General features: G+C 41.6%; 1 protein-coding gene across 6 annotated transcripts in view; it reads left to right on the top strand.

Annotated features, from left to right (window-relative positions):
- NAV3 (neuron navigator 3) overlaps positions 1-19,179 on the top strand; it is a 605,012-nt gene that overhangs the window by 530,895 nt on the left and 54,938 nt on the right. For 3 of the 6 annotated variants that reach the window (XM_048499147.1, XM_048499145.1, XM_048499149.1), the window contains 5 exons: positions 2,990-3,266; positions 7,933-8,641; positions 12,182-12,670; positions 14,402-14,443; positions 18,443-18,600. In XM_048499147.1, the coding sequence (XP_048355104.1) occupies positions 2,990-3,266; positions 7,933-8,641; positions 12,182-12,670; positions 14,402-14,443; positions 18,443-18,600 (1,675 nt within the window). Of the gene's footprint in view, positions 1-2,989; positions 3,267-7,932; positions 8,642-12,181; positions 12,671-14,380; positions 14,444-18,442; positions 18,601-19,179 lie in introns of all 6 variants that reach the window. The other 3 variants (XM_048499146.1, XM_048499144.1, XM_048499148.1) reach the window with 1 other exon arrangement.

Below are 19,179 nucleotides of genomic sequence, written 5' to 3'. Positions count from 1 at the left end.
GGGAACAAGAGTAGGGGAGAGGTTAGAGTTTTGGACTAGGATCTTGGAAACCCAGGTTCAAATCCCCACTCTGCCATTGAAGCTTGCTAAGTGATTTTAGGCCTGTCGCATAATTTCAGCCTAACCTACCTCACAGGGTTGTTGTGTGGATAAAACAAAGAACAACGCAAGCCATTTTGGGTTCCCATGAGAGCGAAAGGCAAGGCATAAATGAAGTAAACAAAATAAATTAGTTAGTGCCTATCCTGTTTGAATCTATCACAGCCCTTTTCATAAAACAAGTCCATTTTGCATAATGATATCATTGTCAGTAAAGATACCTTGCCTTGGAATGTACCATTGGGCTGTTTGCAGTTTTGGTCATGTAGTTTTTCCCATCAATAATGCAAGTTATTATCAGATATTTTAAATCCTCCGGAATCTGAACCTGGAGATAATATTCTATTTGTTTGAGAACATTACTCCGATACTGTCAAATTAAAGTTGTTCCATTCATTGATGTTGTTTTAATTGTTTAAAGTTGTTTTAGTTGTTTAAAAGCAATCACCTGACGCTAAGCATAGTGTAATAACTGCAATTTCTGACAAATGATGCCAATTGTTCATCGTTTTAGCAACCATCTGTAATAAGCAGGTGCCATTTCAGTAGTCTACAATGATACATGATGCTGCTGCAGTCACAGTGCTTGTGTGAGGAGGACTCCCACAGAATCACACTGCAGGGAGCATGACAGACTGTTGGGGAGACTGAGAAGTGTGTATACAATGTCTCATTCCCATTTAACCTCTTGTTTGGATACAAACTAGTCATGGCTTGGAACTTAGTAACGACAAGAAAGGCTCTGCCTGCACTTGCACATGGGCATTTGGGAAAACAATGCCACATACAGAACTTGCCTCAACAGTGGACTGGATTTTGCCCCCTTCTTTATGACTATTTATCCAAAAGTGAAGAAATATGTGCAGAGAATCCAGTATGCAAATGTCAAGCCCTGGATCTGAGACCAAACAAGACTCTGAAGCCATTCGTTCAAAAGACTTTATTGGAAAGCATCAGTGGCCAGCAAATGAAAAGCCAATTCTAAATTGTCTTTTCCCAATTCCCAATATATCAATCCCAAAGTACTCATCCTCCCTCCCATCTTCCTGTGCTACCCAACTACAAAGGAAAGCTGTGAAATGGTGAGACAGATCTCCAAGGCCAATGGGTGAGATAAGCAGCCATCTGGCCTGGGTGCCCCTACTTGTTTCAGCTAGGCAGAAAAGAAAGTAACTTTCCATCCAGACTCCTCGCTCCCCCTCCCAGTGGCAGACAGGCTCCCCCGATGTGAGACTCCTGCCTGACAGCAAATGAGAACATTGTGTGAGATGTTCCTGGATGGTTGCTTAGATCCACCTGCATGTTTGCATCCAGGTAAAAGGCAGAAATATTTCATCTTGCTGTAATTACTTGGTGTTAAAAGCAGCAGACTTGTTTGTTTTGATGGGGTGCAAGGTTTCCAGTTGAACTCATTATTTAGTTTTGAGTACACTGGCCTAATGAAAATTGAGAGCCAATGTGGTGTGGTGGCTTGAGTGTCAGACTAATACCTGAGAGAGCCAGGTTCATATCCCCACTCTGCTATAGGAGCTTGTTGGCTGACCTTGGCTAGTTGTACTCTCTCCGCCAACTCTACCTCACAGGGCTACTGTGAGAATAAAATGGAGCAAAGGAGAATTACGAAAGCCACTTGGGGTCCCCATTGGGGTGTAGACAGGACATAAACGAACTAGATTAGACAGACCAATAAATAAATAAATATGCTAATGTGCCTTCAGAGGACTCTTGACTGATATATGCAAAACTGAGTTTTGTTCTTAGTTAATATTTTCAGGACTTCTTGACCAACTGCATTAAGTGAAGTTAAGAAATAGGGTTGGAGATTCGGACCGTCCAAATCTGGATTTTTACCGAATCTGCACTGATTCGGACGGATTCGGAGGAGCAGGGTCCGAATCTGAGCTGTCCGAATCCTATCAGATCCGAATCCATGGGATTCGGATCATCAGCCGAATTGCGGTTTTATTTTTTGGTGGTTTTTTCACGTTTTGGCCTGCAGGGGGCGCATTTTTAAACATATTGGCACCAAAATTTCAGGGTATCATCTGGAGACTGTCCTGATGATACCCTCCAAGTGCAGGGGGCCAAAGTTATGGACCCTCAAAGGGGGCTCCCTATCCACCATTGTTTCCAATGGGAGCTAAAGAGATGGTGGCTACCATTTTGAGGGTCCATAACTTTGCCCCCCCTAAACCGAACTGCACCAAACCTGGGGGGTGTCATCAGGACAGTCTCCAGATGTAATCCTGATATTTTAGTGCCTCTAGCTTTAAAATTGCGCCCCCTGCAGGCAAAACGTGTAAAAACACAAAAAAATTAAAAAATAATAAAACTGACCCAAATTGTTTGGACTTACCCAAATTTTCGGGCATATCCGAATCGGCTATGATTCGGATTCAGGCATACAAATCATTTTATGCCCCAAAATACCCAAATCCGAATTTTACCGAATTTTTTTAGTATTGACCAACCCTAGTTAAGAAGGCAGGAACTTCAGAAAAGCAGTGTGTCTTTTGCAGGCTGACAGTGCAATCCAAAACAGAATGACATCCACTGATGTCAGTGAGCTTAGAGGGATACAACTCTGTTTAGGATTGCATTGTGAATTCTGTTTATCATTTGTGAATCAAAGTTGCTTCAAGTAATATAACATCTGAATGAAACCCTGTGGTGACACCATTAGTGCCTGTAGTAAAAAAGTGTTGTTTTCAGAAAATTAGTGAGTGGAAGAAGATTGCCTTTCAGGCTTGCCAAGGCTATTAAATATTTGCAGCCAAGGAACAGAGATGTTAAAGGGAATAATTACTTCCTTTTGTTCTCATACCATAATTAATGAAAGGAAAAACAATAGACATATACTGAATAATTCCATGACATTGATTTCTCATAGCTGAAGACGGATTCAGAGAAACGTTCGGTAACAGATGGAGAACCATGGGGCAGCAGTGAAGAACTGAAAAAGCCAGAGGAAGATTTTGATAGTAATCTTGACTGTGGGAGCAAGTGGAAAACCCATCCCTCTGGCCTCCTTGAAGATGCTGAGAAAGGAGGGCAGAAAACTGCTTTGTCTGTCTCTCAGACGGGTTCTTGGAGAAGAGGCATGACTGCACAAGTAGGGGCAGCATCTTCAAGGCACAAAGCTGCAACGGGCACGCTCAAGACACCTGGTAGGGAAGACTTTCAGAAATGTAACTTGTTGGGTATTTTTTTACTTTAAATATTTCTAGTCTGCCTTCTTTGCCTATATGAAAGGCAACTATAACAGGGCAACAAGTTGCAAAAATGCAGAACCTCACAGGCCAATAACAAAATAAAAATGAGGTGTAGATTAAAGACAGAAAGGTTAAAAACACACAGCCAGATCTGCTGATGCTATGGCAGATTCCGCATGGGCCAAAAACAGCGGTGTGAAAACGGTGCAAAACTGGTATAAAATGGTTTAAAACTGTATAAAAGGGTTTACACTGTTTTCACACCGCTGTTTTTGCCCATGCAGAATCTGCCTAAGTGTCCTCTCCTAAATGCCTTCTGAAATACCTGAATGGCTTTTTATTCCTTCCTTAAATGCAGCCCATGAAGGGACCTTCTGTGCCATATGTGGTTGCAAAGGCCATTGCGTGCGGAGGTGTGGAAATTCGCTTCATTAAATACAGACATTTATTTGTTGGAAATGAACTCGGCCGCAGCCCAATTTATTTTAACAGTATAACAACCTTGAAGCTGGGAGAGCATAACAGAACACATCCTGGCCCCCAGGCAGCAAGCGCTGAACCTGGTTATCAGGGCAGCCCCAGCTGACCCCTCAGACCCTTCTGACAGCAACAACTGCCTGGCACATCCCCCAAGGGAACCGGGAACAGAAAGTTACTAGGTGCCACTTGGGCAGTTACCCATTTAGTGACACCCCTTCCTGCCGGGTAGCAAGCTCTCAAGCATAGCCCCAAGGCTTGCACTATCGAGCTCTCCACTACTGCGGACTTCATATGGAGGCCCCCAATGCGGGAAGGTCTGGCATGCAAGCTCTGCCTTCCCGAAATGGATGTGCTCTTATGCCCCAACCGCCACAGAACTGCGGCGAAACATTATACAAACATGTAAACATAACCCAATAGAAAAACATTCAACAAAAGGAGGGTGGGAGGGTCTTTCCCGGCCCTGGCCTTGCAAGAGGCCGATGACTGGCCAGACCCAGCCTTTAAAGGCTTGCCCGGCCCCGATCACATGACAAGTCCTACGGCCACCAGGGAGGAGGGAATTCTGTTCCTTCCTCCCCCGCCACAACGGGCGCTGCCAGGGTAAGACCTGGGGCACGTTTTATCCTCATAAATGTGAAACTGGGAAAGCAAGAACATTAAGCTAAGAAATATCACTGGTTTCTGAGTAGAAGAAGTTGGGTACAAGGCCCCAGTCAGGGTCACTATGTTAATAATTGTTACCCAAATCAGTCCCCGTGCCCAGGATGTAACAAAAAAAGTATCCCTTTTTTTACAAGCTAACCAAAAGCAGTAGGGTAAATCACATACTTTTTTGCCTCTGTCTACATAGCTGTCAGTTTTTGTACAATAGACCTCTTTGGTGGGGAGACGGCAGATGAGGAGAGACAGAACATTTAATAAGAAAGTAATGTTATTAATCCGCCTTATACATGGGGAAATCAGTATTAAAAGGCATGAAAAACAACCCTGACAATAGTACTTGTTAAAAACAACATGCCTGTTTGAAATTAGAGGGTATTTCTCCCAGAGGCAATGTTAATGGGTAGGGAGGACAGTGAATGAAGCTAACTATCAGAGAAAGACAGGGCAGCTGATAACAGAAAAGAGGGATCAAAAGTGAATAATACTTTACTTGATCTTGAAGATAAGCCCAGTGTATCCATTCTAGTATGGAAAATGGTTTGAAGGGATGTCTAAAAATCAGGGGTGGGGGTTGATACCTAAACCCTTTTGTGTGCTTCATTTTACCTGGGTTTCAGTATCACTGTTGGTCAAATTGGGCACAGAATTAGCTGTTGTGATCCCAAGGGGGTAAACCTGGGGGGAGGGAGGTGTCAGTGTATTTAGAACTGTACTGTGTTGGTACAAGTAAGAAGTTACTAAAGTGAGAGTCAGGATCTAGGCTGAATGGCTAACTGGACTGACCTTTGAGGCACCTCAATATTTGCTAGATGACCAACTGGAGCAGGTGTTAGTTTCAACATAATGGTACCTAGTAAATGGCAAATTGCCCTTTTGCTTGAATGATTATGATGTCTGGAATTGCTTGGGCAACTGAGAAACACAAAAAAAAGCGATAATTTTATATTGCAACCCTAGGTCACTGTATATGAGCCAAAAGGTGTGAGGAGGTTAGGGGACTATCAGAGCATCTTGAGATGACGTCTTTTTGCTGCTGTTAAAGCAACAAATGGCCTTTCCTGCCAAGAAGCATGTTTTTTTTACTTGATATTTGTGATCTTTGTATTGTAAAACAAAAGGTTGTCTATCTCTTCCCCCTGATATCCATTGACCAGAGATTTGTTGGAGTCCTTTCTGCATGTCTTTCTGCATGCCTTTCTGCATTCCAGCAGTTCTGCCATCTATTCAAAGTTCCTGTGTTACAAATGCTGCCAGGGTCTCTGCAGAAGAAAGATATTTCCTGCTGTTCTCTTCCTCCATTACTGGTCTCTATACTGGGGTAACAGATTATGGTAATATAATGGTACCTGAAGTATATGAGTCAGGTAGAATTTCAGAAATCTCAAGTCTCCACAATAGCATTGGACTAGGTAAAATGTATTTAAAAATACCATTCAGTTTGGGTAATGGATTATTTAAAATCCCTAGATGAACCATAGGAAAACCAAGAGATTCAGTTTTTTTTCCTTTGAAATACCAATAGAAACTTGAAATGCAACCCTGTAATTATTCCTATAGTCTTAAAAGTTTTCAGCAAATTTCAATGGAAGCTATAAAGTGAAGCAAATTTAGCTATATAAATGCTAAGTATGATTGAGAGGAGATTTTAAAAAATTGCTGCAAACACCTAATAAAGATTGGATATGCTGGAATAGACTTAATAGTAATGGATTCTAATGTAGGCGTTAATACATACATCCAATAAACTTGTTTCAGGAAAGTAATAATTTTGAGATTATAAATATGTGTTAATTCTTTGAAAAACAATCAGTAATGTTCTAAAAACATTCCATTTTATTAAATTAACACTAAGTAGACGACTGGAAAAAGCTGTGGAAACACAGTCTGCTTAGTAAGCATTGTGATGTGATGGCACCTCATGTGTCAACAATTATACTTTTTACCTTTACTTTTAACAAACATGGAGGAAAACATAAGCAATGAAAGAAAATATAAGCGATGCAAGATAACTGAGTAGCTTTACAATACATCATATTAAAGTCTGTGCTGCACATACATAGGTCCTGCATGTGCAGGGTTCTCTCTACAGTTTAGTTGAGAAGGCAACTGAGAGCCATATCACATGTCCAATTTCATCTGTGGAGCTGCTTATTTTTCACATGAGAAGAGTATTGGTGTAAACATGTTGCTTTTGGGCATTTGAAGTATGGCTGAATTCTGCACCGACCTCTACTTCTCCAACAGGGTAATCTATGATGGAATGGGATGTGGAGGGGGATTAGATACACATATTTGTCTTTAAAAAATACACCAAACCTATTAACTGAATCATAGGTTTCTTCCATGTTTTTCCTTCCTTTATGGTAGTACAGAGCTTCTTTGATCAGAGAGAGGATGAAGGAGGACATGTTAACATGAGAGCCGGCGTGATGTAGTAGATAGAATGTTGGGCTGGGATCCTGGCAGAGCAGAGTTACAATTCCCACTTCTACCATGGAAGCTAACTGGGTGATCTCAGGCCTGTCACTCTCAGCCTGACCTACCTCGCAGGGTGGTGGTGATTGTGGAAAAAGGGATGAGGAGAGAACCATGTGAACAAGTTTAATGTCAGTAACATCATTTTCCCCTCTTGTGTGTCTAACCCCCTGAGTAGTGGAGCTGATGAGTTCCACCCAAGGTGGGATTCAAGGAGAAATCTATGCTGAAATTGTTTCCACAGTTTCTAGCTTCTGGAGCAGACCCTGAAGATGCAAACTTCGCAGATATTTTCAGCATTCCCTTACTTCTAGCAGTACTTCCAAATTCTGGGACCCATATGTAATAAGCATGTGGGTCAGAAGCTGCTTTGGGGGAGAAGACAAAATCTTCTCCCTGCTCCATCAGGAAGGGCAATTTCATCTCTTAAAGTCTGCTGAGTGATTACTCTGTATGAATTCTGGAGTGGGAAAGGACTGCGGGAGATGGGCATGGAAAAGATCCATGATTGATCAGCATCTTCTGCTGATAGATCACTGAATCCAACCTTCTGTCTTCCGTGCTGCTTTCCTTGCAACTGACACATTGTGCAAGCTTTGGACGTTTTGTATGTTCATACCTTAGTCATACCACACCTGTCTGCTGCAACTTAGGTGTGAATGAATTATGGGCCCATGAAGGCAATGGTGCCCCATGTAATGTTCATATCAAGGAAGTATAGGAGAACCAATAAGAACAGCTGCAAAAGTACAAATCCACCAGCATTTCCATGGCAATGTGTTGCCCTTGACAAGGTAAATAGGATTTTTTGGGGGTGGAATTCTGCCTAAGGGTTTTGTATAATTCCCATCATGTCTGACACAGTGTTCTAGTAGAGATTAAATGAAGCACTGCTCTTAAGCACTAATACATCAGCATAGTGATACTGTAACTGCCATGTTGTTACCGAAAGTCTGTTGGTGCCGATGTGAAAGATTACAGAATTGTCATTTTGTGTCAGGAAAAACAGATGATGCAAAAGCTTCAGAAAAAGTCAAAACTCCCCTCAAAGGAGCCTCTCTGCAGCGTTCTCCTTCCGATGCAGGGAAAAGCAGTGGCGATGAAGGGAAGAAGCCTCCATCAGGCATTGGCAGATCAACAGCAGCCAGTTCCTTTGGTTTCAAGAAAACGGGGGTTGGGTCTTCAACTATCATTACTGCAAGTGGGGCAACTATAACTAGCGGGTCGGCAACCCTGGGAAAGATGCCCAAGTCTGCAGCTATCACTGGAAAGTCAAATGCAGGGAGAAAAACCAGCCTAGATGGTTCTCAGAATCAGGATGATGGTGTCTTGCACGTGAGCTCAAAGACCACCCTGCAGTATCGAAGTTTGCCCCGTCCTTCCAAATCAAGCACAAGTGGGATTCCTGGCAGGGGTGGACACAGGTCTAGTACCAGTAGCATTGACTCCAACGTCAGCAGCAAATCCACAGGTGCTGCAACCCCCAATAAACTGCGGGAGCCCACAAAGATTGGCTCAGGCCGCTCCAGTCCTGTGACCATCAATCAGACTGACAAGGAGAAGGAAAAAGTGGCCGTGTCTGATTCTGAGAGTGTATCATTGTCCAGCTCTCCAAAATCAAGCCCAACTTCAGCAAGTGCCTGTGGCACTCCAGGCCTCAGGCAGCCGGGTTCAAAATACCCAGACATTGCCTCGCCCACATTTCGAAGGTAAGAGCTTCTCTAAAACATATTTATTAATTTAATGTATTAAATATAGGTATATTAAGCGCTGCAGGTTGCTTCTGATGTGTAGTGACCTTACAGATTTAATGACCTCTGACATGTCCTATCATTAACAGCCTTGCTCATAGCAAACTGAAGCTCATGGCTTCCTTCACTGAGCCAATCCATGTCATGTTGGGTTTCCCTCTTTTCCTGATACCTTCAATGTTTCCTAGCATTATTGTATTTTCCAGTGAGTCTTGTCTTCTCATGACGGTGGATTCTGCATAGCATAAATATAACCTCTCTAGGTCATTTCGTGTTCCTACAGCATGGGAGAACACAAGTGTGGTCAACCAAAACAGATTTTTTCTCCCTCTTGCTGCTGAACCTCTTGTTAATTTCGCAGTGTGCCTGGCTTTGTGTGTGCTGTAGGAGATTCCCCATGAAGGTTTCCTCTGCTTGCAGCTCATCCATTTGCTATTTCGCTGTAAAAAGGAAATGAATACAGTTTGTTTAGCCCAGCAATCCCATTCACGTGTCATTTCCCCTTGTGTGTGTGTGTTTTGAGGGGAATATCTGTGAAGCTACGGCAACATGGCTAGAGAAGCTGTAATATGTGCATATTTGTGTCACTATAGCTTTGCAGATAGCCCCCTCGAAACAGAAAAAGGAAAAATGACATATGCACAGGATCACTGGGCTAAACAAATTTTTATTCGGCTGCTTTGTGCAGTGAGAAAGCAAGTGGATGAGCTGCAAGCAGAGGAAATCTCCTCGAGAATCCACAGGGAGAATCTCCTGCAGCACACACAATGGCAGGCGTGAGCAGTGGGAAAGGAAGTAAGAGGATTGGGCAAGAGAAATAAAGCATTTCCTGCCCTCTGGCATTCTCTCAGCTGACATAAATTGTCCTTAACCCAGGTTGGGGGGAGGGGGGGAGATCACTAGTTTAGCAATCTTTGAAAAATCCAGGTTGAGAGAAATATAATGAGCCTAAGTCGTGTGCGGGAAGAAAGCTGTGCGAAATTCTTCTTGAAATGCTACATATAATATCCTAAAGATGTTATATTTGTGTTGTGCGGAATCCACCAATGTGATCAAAGAATGATAGTTTAGTCGTTTTATCTTCTAGGGAGAATTTAGGTTTGTGTTAAAATGTAGATATCATTGAGATAGCATATGTGACCTAAGAGTAGTCAAAGCTCCTCCATTTAGCAAAACAGAGGCAACGTGCTCAGTGTCACTCAGAGCAGACTGCTAATTTTTAACCCCACTGTAGTGTTTACTGTCAGGGTGAAATGGGGTGTAATATCAATACAATTAACATGATTTGAGGCTTGTGTTGAAAATGCTGCTGGCCTAGCGATGCCTGCAGCAACTCTGGTAGGTTAATGGCATTGACATGCAGTTTACAACAAGCTCTTGAACAAGATCGGGACTCTAACCCGTAAGAACGATAGGAAAATAATCAGTTCCAAGAGCTGATTCTTACCAGTTGAGATGCCAAGGGCTTTTTATGCTTGCCAGTTAAGTAGTAGGAATGTGTTGGTCCCATGGCTCTCCTAACACAGGTGTTTTCCATACAGGGATTAGCTGCTGAAGCTGCTAATACAGGCCGATTATACACTGGTGCTTTGACCTACGCCAGGGGTAGGGAACCTGCGGCTCTCCAGATGTTCAGGAGCTACAATTCCCATCAGCCCCTACCAGCATGGCCAATTGGCCATGCTGACAGAGGCTGATGGGAATTGTAGTTCCTGAACATCTGGAGAGCCGCAGGTTCCCTACCCCTGACCTACGCTGAAGGGAGATTCTCTTCAGGGCAGAGCTTCTTTTACAGATACCTTCCCCCCATTTTTTGCTTCGGGCTTTTTGTCTTCTACTTCCACCTTGTCTTCTCCACCTTGTCTTCAAAATAGCAAAGAGCCAGAGGTCAACTAAATCCAGTTCCCTGCTCCTCTGCAGTGTCCTGGGTGTCAAATTGGCACTATTCCTGCCCAGCAAGTGTTGAGGAGTTGCTTAAGCAATTCTGCCTGCCCCTCCCCCCCCCCCCCCGCCCGTAGCTGGGAAATACAATTGGCAGGTTGCTTTCACTTTCATGTAGCCTGTAGCAGAACAGGAACAATGGGAGTTTATAGGAAGACAAAAAGGTCAATGAGAAGACTTGATTTCCTGCAAAAGGGCAATTCAAAAATAAAGGAACGTTTAGTTCTAATTTTCTGTAGTTATTTCAGAATAGGAATTTTGAAACCTGTTAACTGGATATTCTGCAAGTCAATAAATATTTTGACTGTAGAATTTTCAATACTGTTTGCAGTCTCTGCATCCAGATGTAGCCAAGAAAAATAGCTAAAGGTGAAAAAGAAAAAAGAAAGCCAACAAGTGTTTTGCTTTTTCCACTTTCAGTTTTGCTTTTTTGGCTTTCCACAGCCCAATTCCCACAGCTCATAAAAAGAAGTAGCCAGCAGAGCTAAGTGCAAGGGTACCCAGCTGATCCCTGCACTTAACACTCTCCCATGCCTCCCAACCTGAGTGGGCTTGAGGGGTTGCAGGGGAGGCAGCCATGCTGAATGCAGGGGTCAACTTAGCTGATCCCTGCATTCAGCTCTGCCGCTCAGAATTTTTCAAACTTGGCTTTAAAAGGACCTGAACATTTTTGGAAAAGCTGAATAAGCCAGTATGGGGATTCAGCCTTTTTTTTTTTTTTGGGGGGGGGGGGGGGGGGGTGTTGAAAATCTCTGGGTCTTTCAAAGCCAAATCTGAAAATAGCAGGAAAAAGCACACTCCTAAAATGAATGATCCTTAGCAGCTTTGGTACTTATCGATGTGGGATCATAAATCCACTGTAAGCTGGCTGAAATAAGGCCAATGCTGCCCTCTTGTGGCCATATGCCAATAAACTGTTTTTGCTGCATACTTGTCAATTGTGCTATTTTAGAAAATTTTGGCTTTTAAAAAATGTACAGTTGATGCAAATTATTTATTTATTTACAAAAGCAAAATGTAAAAGTTCTTCCAAACATTCACAGTTGCACAGGTGAACAATAACTACGGTTAAATATGTATAAATTCAGTGTAAATAAAATATAAATTCATAGAGTCCTTTATGAAAAAATTAAATATTTTCAATTGTAGAGAAGTATTACTTACAGGGGTGGGCTACAACCAAGCTAGCTGCTAATTGAAGATTTAATAACAGTGGCTTAACTAAAGAAGCTTTGAAACTAACTTGTGGATTTGGGTGAAAGTTTAATCTTTTTATGCCATCATATAACAAAAAATTGTTGCACTTTTCATCTTTGTGGGAAGACCTGTACTTCTGAAAGCACAAGTAATAAATGAGTACCTTGGAATTCATACTCTTGAGTGTATCCCAGGTGTTTAAGGTTTAAGTAGATCTGACTGTGAGAAACAATTAATTGGGAAAAAGGGCCTTAGAGCAATAGTTTTAATTGTGACTGCCCTGGTTTCTGGATATTATGATGAGAAACTTCCCCAAAGAATGCTTAACCTTTGTTTTTGTTTTTTGGTTTCCCTTTACAGGTTGTTTGGTGCCAAAGCGAGTAGCAAGGCTGCCCCTGCCCCAAACACTGAAGGTGGGAAACCCACAGCTGCAGTGCCCAGCCCCAGCACCTCATTGGCCCGGCAAGGCAGTCTGGAATCTCCCTCCTCGGGTACTGGTAGCATGGGCAGTGCAGGTGGGCAGAGTGGCAGCAGCAGCCCCCTCTTCAGCAAACCCTCAGACTCAAATGCAGACATTGTCAGTTTAAGTCACTCCTTGGCTTCTAGTCCAGCATCTGCACATTCATTCACCTCAGGTGGCATCGTCTGGGCTGCAAACTTGAGTAGTTCCTCTGCCGGCAGTAAGGACACGCCCAGTTATCAGTCAATGACCAGCCTTCACACAAGCTCTGAATCCATTGATCTCCCTCTCAGCCATCATGGATCCCTATCTGGATTGACTACAAGCACTCAAGAAGTTCAGACCCTGCTAATGAGGACTGGAAGCGTGAGATCTACTCTTTCAGAAAGGTGAGCTAATCCCAGAAAGAGGTATCTTAGTAGTGGCCATAAGACAAGAAACAACATGTCTTAAAAAGTAACACTGTTGTGTCATGAAACTCGAAGCATGATCAATCATCTTCAGGGCAAAAAATAATGAAAGAAATTGAACATAGTTTCGTATTCCAAAGCACTGTTATACTTCCAGTGTCCTTGTTACTCGATAGACTAACTAATAACACTGGGAGCTTTCTAACTCATGGCATTGCTGTGTTTTGTTCTAGAGAAATGTGTGCCAGGACAACTGCTATCAGTTCCTGTGTAAAATTCATATTAAAGCCATGCCTTTGCTTTCTCCAATAAATCAGACTCGAGGGTTAATGAAATGTGGTGCTATTGATTGAGAATTTGTGATTGATCACACAACTGGCAATTGCCAGAACTTCAGTAAGCACAGCAAGGATTAAATGCCTGGGTGAGCTCCCTCCCACCTCGCTTCCCAAAAGGAAAACAGCTGCTGGACACAAGCTCTCCAAGGTCGGCGGATGAGATAGCTGCATTTCCAGGTGCAAAAGCATCAACAAGCAGCTGTTAAACTAAGCATGCTAAGTGAGGCCAGGGAGGTGCCAACATATTCTGGGAGCCATGGCAGGACTGCCCAGCAGGCCTTGACAATTAAGCAGCAAACCCTTAGTGATTCCAAAACCCATACTGTGATAGCAGCCCACTTACAAGCACAGGCAATAACAGTAAGATAAGTATAGGGATTTTTTTTCTTCCGTTGTTCTTTCCTTTAGAAATATATTAAGTCATGGGAAAGTTGAGGAAATAAGATTTATTTGCAGGATCTTAAAAGGGTTTTTTAAAAGGTGCATAGATTGCTAATAATCCATAGAGAAATGTCCGTCTTATCTGATGGACAAGTCAGGAATCTGCATGATATGAGGGCAAATTAATTTTACCTCTTGAAGACAGATAAAGGTGAGACATTCTGGATTCTGCTGCTACTGTTTGGATGTAATGACATATTAGCTTTCTAGCCTTTTCCAGTTATATTCACCTTCACACTTCAAGACAATTAGAATTCAGGTCAGGTGCAGCATCTTCTATAGATAGTCCTGCGAGTGTGATTAATCATGTAGCCCCTGGAAAAATAATTCTTGATGCTGGAATCAGTTGTCCAGATTTTAATAGGAATGAGCTGACAGGCTTGTTCTCACTCATGGTCTACATGGTCGTCCCAAAGAGTTCAAATTCCAAACTCTATAGACAGCAGGACTAAGAACAGGAAATACAATGAATAAGCCTTGTAAGTTGTAAGTAAGTTGTTGGTTTTCTTTGCAAGTAGGTTCCTTTACAAAAGCGTGGAATCTCTAGACCCCCCCCCCCCCGCTCCCAATATATATAGTCCTGGATTAGAGTTTTCCCAGAAAGAATACACTGAAATAACACCCAAGCCCTTTGTGATGCAAAAGCACCTTTACAATTATAATTCTAACACTTTCCGAGTATGTCTTGGTAATTGCCTAGGATCAGTGGCTTGGGTTCAAATCCCAGTCCAACCACGAAGCTCACTGGGTGACCTTTGACTACTCACCTGTCTAAGCATAACAAAGGATTATTTTAGGGATAAAAGGAAGGAGAGGAGAGCCCATTTATACTGCCATGAGCTGTTTTAGGGAAGGATGATCTTAAAAATGAAAAATGAGTAATATATTCTGTTTTACTGTATGTCCTTAGGGGTTTCCTTTGTTTTAACAGCATGCAGCTTGACAGAAATACACTACCAAAAAAGGGATTAAGGTATATAATGTTTTATTCAGCATGATGACTGTTTCTCTGTTGTTCTGTAACTTTTTGTTGCTTGATATTCTGTTTATTGAACAACTAATAGAACTTCCTTTTCAACTTTTAACACTGGAACTTTTTCTTCTGTTCTGGCGGTGCAGATCACTGGTCTAACCATTGCAATCTGCACTCTTGAGTACTCCTGAGATAACCATACTTTCTTTTATTTTTGAGGGACAATTCCTCTGAAAAAAATCTCAGGTATTTTAGCTGACTCTGCTTTAGGAAAATTCAGTGACACCCGGAATTGTGCAAAACTCCCTTGGCATTTTTTGAAACACTTTTCAGGTATCTTCAAATTCATCAGATGTTTCAGCTGATGCCACTTTGGAAACTCTTCTCACAAATCTCTCTCCTCCTCTCCTCTCTGGTCTACTGCTAGACTGATTTCTATACAACTTTCCAATTTATTCTGATCAGTGTAACCTGTAAAGCTTCCAGCGTGGTGTAGTGGTTAAAAGCGGTAGACTCTTTTGGAGAACTGGGTTTGATTCCCCTCATCTCTGTATGAGCAGCGGACTCTTATCTGGTGAATTGAATTTGTTTCCCCATTCCTGTACATAAAGCCTATTGGGTAACCCTGGGCTTGTCAAGAATGATCTCAGCCTCACCTAACTGACAAGGTGTCTGTTGTGGGAAGAAGAAGAAGAAAGCTGTGACTAGCCCAAGGTCACCCAGCTGGCGTGTGTGGGAGTGCACAGGCTAATCTGAATTCCCCAGATAAGCCTCCACAGCTCAGGCGGCAGAGCGGAGAATCAAACCCGGTTCCTCCAGATTAGATACACAAGCTCTTAACCTCCTACTGCTGCTCCTATTAGGGAAGAGGAAAGGAAAGCAAAAAGTTTGTAAGCTACTTTGAAACTCCTTACAGAAAGAAAGATGAGGTCTATATCCAAACTCTTCTCTTCTTCTCTTTGAACTCATACTGTGTTGGCTATTATTCTAATACTGACCTCAGGGATATTTTCAGATAGACTACATATTTTTGCCATTCATTCATTCATTCATTCATTCATTCAGTCAGTCAGTCAGTCAGTCAGTCAGTCAGTCAGTCAGTCAGCCAGTCAGTCAGCCAGTCAGTTATTTACTGTTGTAGCCATAAGCCATAACATCATTAAACAAATATATTGCATAATGCATATTATGCATATTACCAACAGTTAATATGAACGTATTGCAAATATATAACAAAGCAAATAAAATCCATAAAATAAATCAGCAATCCATAAATATTAAAAATATTACAATTTTCTAGGATTCTTTACAGAATTAATAGGTTCTGATTTCTTCCCTATATTTATTGCTAAAAAGGACAAAGTAGCCACTTGAAAAGTTACTAGCCAATAAAAGTTACTTGCCAATAAAAAGCTAATGCATTCCTCATCAGATCTGGAAAAATTTGGTTCAGGAATTTATGGTGGATGGTGGATGGGCACATAGAACAACCAATATAAAACATACAGTAGTAGCCAATATCTTCAACCTGATTGAGACCACAGGAGCAAAAGACATTGCTCTGTAGGAGTTTTTTGGAATCTGCCCTGAAAGAACTAAGATGGAATGGTATGAAGATGTGCACTAGATAATGCTTTTCTTTATGACTTAATTGGTGAAATTGGTTATGTAACAGAATAATAATTTATTTTTCTTAAACAAAGAATACCACAAAGATAATTTTGATTGATGAGCCATACTAATATCATAAAGGGCATCTTTTCCAAAAAAACCGTTTATGGATTTCTTTTAATTCCCAAAGCTTTACCACTTTTATGGGAGACAGGGAATAGAACTGCAAAATTGGGAACATTAATTTAGACCACTGGTTCCCTTCTTTGAAGTACTAAAAACTGTATTTTACCAGACAGTAATTGTTGATGTTGTCAAGCTTCCTATAGTGTCTTAAATGAACTCTTGGGGTAATAGTGGGGATACCAACTTCTAGCCTCAGAAAAACAGCAGCAGTGCCCTGTGGAAGTCCCAAGATTTTCCTTAAGAAGGTATTTTGTATTATTTCAGTTGAGCAAGAATTTTCCCATGCCATATCCAAATTTCAGCACCATACAAAAGCTGTGTGATGACTTTGCCCTGAAATGCTTTAATAGCTGGGGCAGTGAGATGTCTGCCCTTTAAATAAAAGAATTTTAAAAGGGTTCCCGTTGAGTGGGGAGCTGTTGATAAGATGGTATTAACATGTGCCTACCAGGACAAGGATGCATGAAAGACTATGCCAAGATATTTAAAAGAAGGGCATTGTTCAATATCATGGGCTTTGATAGTCCATCTGTGCTTGCATCTTTTGTTTCCAAAAACTAATTTTTTTGTCTTATTGTAATTAATTCTCAGCTTCTCCCTGTCATAGTAATTATTGGCCAATCTAACAAGAATCCTTCTGAGCCCAATTTTGGTGAATGACATAATTGCCATATCATCCATACAACAAAGTGGAAATTTTCCAGCCTGACAAATGAGAGCGGAGGTTTTTGCTGTTAGCAGTATAAATTTTTCTCCCTACCCTGTTGAAATTTTGGCCTAATGTGGCCCTGCTAGGACCATTGAAGGAAAATAAATATAAATAACAAGGGCCTACACATGAGCTTTAAGAAGGCTGCCTTCCTTGGAAATGAATATTTGCAGTTAGTGTTGCCACCCGAGTTCAGATCTTGCAAATCCTTGACTCAATGGCTCTGTAAAAAAATCTGATCCCTCAAATGGTAGCTTTGGTAGCAGTTATATGTTAAGACTTAGTAGGAGATTCTCCAGTATTGTTATGGAGGGGTCCTTTTTTCACATAGTCAAATCATTGAAGTAAATATTGTCCCTACTTCCCATTTTTGTTTTTAAAAACCCCAGATAGGTAGATAGTAGATAGTAATATGGTCAATAGCAAGGTAGAATCCTGAAGCTAATACCTCAAAACTTCCCTTTAATGCTTATTGAAGGATTCTTAGCAACAGGTATCCACAATTCATCTAGCCCTGTATATGCACCTAATGAGGTCTGAGACTTTGCAAGAGCTAGGGAAGGTCTCCATATTTGTTTGTTTATTTAATCATTAGATTTTTATACCGCCCTCCCCCGGAGGGCTCAGGGCAGTGTACTTAAGGAATCTCAGCAGCAATACCTGGCAAGTGAAGTTCTTGCATGTGATTTTGAAATTTTGGACCTCAGGTTTGGAGTTTGAATGAAGCTGGTCTATACATTGACTCACAGAGTTCTGGATTGAAACCTGAAATATCTGAAATTTCTGCACATGGTAACTTGCCATTTTAATCCATTCAAGAATTTTCCTTTCTCTGTCCCTACCACTGAGTCTAGCCTGCGGACTGCAGTACTCTGCAGCATTTGGTAGCCAAATCCAAAGTCAGAGGAAGATTTTGATTTTCAAAGCTTTTGTTCTGGCAAACACATTTCTGTACAAGTGAGTATTTCCCCGATCCATTCAATCTTCCCATTTTTTAGGTTAGGACAGAATACCAAAGGATCATGTCAAGAGACAGACTCTGTACTCCATCCTGTCAGATTGTCACTAACAGATGTGTCTCTTTTTCACAGCTGCTTCTGTATCTGCTGCTTTCAGTGTATTTGTGTTCCTCTATGAGATGTCCTGTGAGGACTCATTAATCACCTCACTTCTCTACCAATTGTTCATTCTTCTGACCTGTTGATGTGCTTGAAGTTCCATTTTTTTCTATGTCTTGTTCATCTGCTTGGTTTTAAAGTTCTTTCTAAACAGCTGGACAGTTTTCTTGGTCTAATCTATCATCACATGCAGATTGGGTTTTTTTGTGTGTGTTTTCTTTGGTGGACACAAATACCAGAATCCAACTCAATAATTTTATATTGGTACAATTATATTATTATTGTGGCTATTAAGCAATATACTGTTTGGTCAAACATTGTTCATGTCTTGGTTTTTTACTGTGGGGGCTTAAGTATACTAGCTTTGTTTTTCAGGTATACCCCATCCTCTCGACAAGCCAGTCAGGAGGAAGGGAAAGAGTGGTTACGATCCCATTCCACTGGAGGACTACAAGACACTGGAAACCAGTCTCCTCTGGTGTCTCCTTCAGCCATGTCTTCATCTGCCACTGGAAAATACTTTTCAAACTTAGGTACAAAAATAAACCATTTGCTTTTTGGATATATAATTATAACTGTCTGTGATTGGGCCACACTCACCTCATCTAGAATTGACATGATTTGAAAACTCAGGCTGGGCTGTCATCAACTCATTATTTTTTATACTGTCCTGCCTTCATTTTTCATATGTGTTTTGTGAAAGAAAGAAACCCTTAAAACGAGAGGTAGTACCAGGTTGTCCCACAGATACATTCAAAATGCTATTGAGACTTCTCAGGGCTACTGTCCCTTTAATATGTTAAAGACCAACAAAAATTTCAAAGTTTCAGAGTCAAAGTTTCCTTCATCAGATATATGTGATGAAGAAAACATTGACTCTAAACAACTTACACACTGGAAATCTTGTTGGTCTTTAAGGTGCTAGTGCAGGGGTAGGGAACCTGCGGCTCTCCAGATGTTCAGGAACTGCAATTCCCATCAGCCTCTGTCAGCATGGCCAATTGGCCATGCTGGTAGGGGCTGATGGGAATTGTAGTTCCTGAACATCTGGAGAGCCGCAGGTTCCCTACCCCTGTGCTAGTGGATTAGAACCTTAGTCTTCTACAACACAG

The sequence above is a fragment of the Sphaerodactylus townsendi genome, linkage group LG06 (assembly GCF_021028975.2).
Source record: "Sphaerodactylus townsendi isolate TG3544 linkage group LG06, MPM_Stown_v2.3, whole genome shotgun sequence".
Taxonomy (NCBI): Eukaryota; Metazoa; Chordata; class Lepidosauria; order Squamata; family Sphaerodactylidae; genus Sphaerodactylus; species Sphaerodactylus townsendi.
Note: the sequence above shows the minus strand (reverse complement) of the source record. Positions and strands in the feature narration are given on the sequence as shown.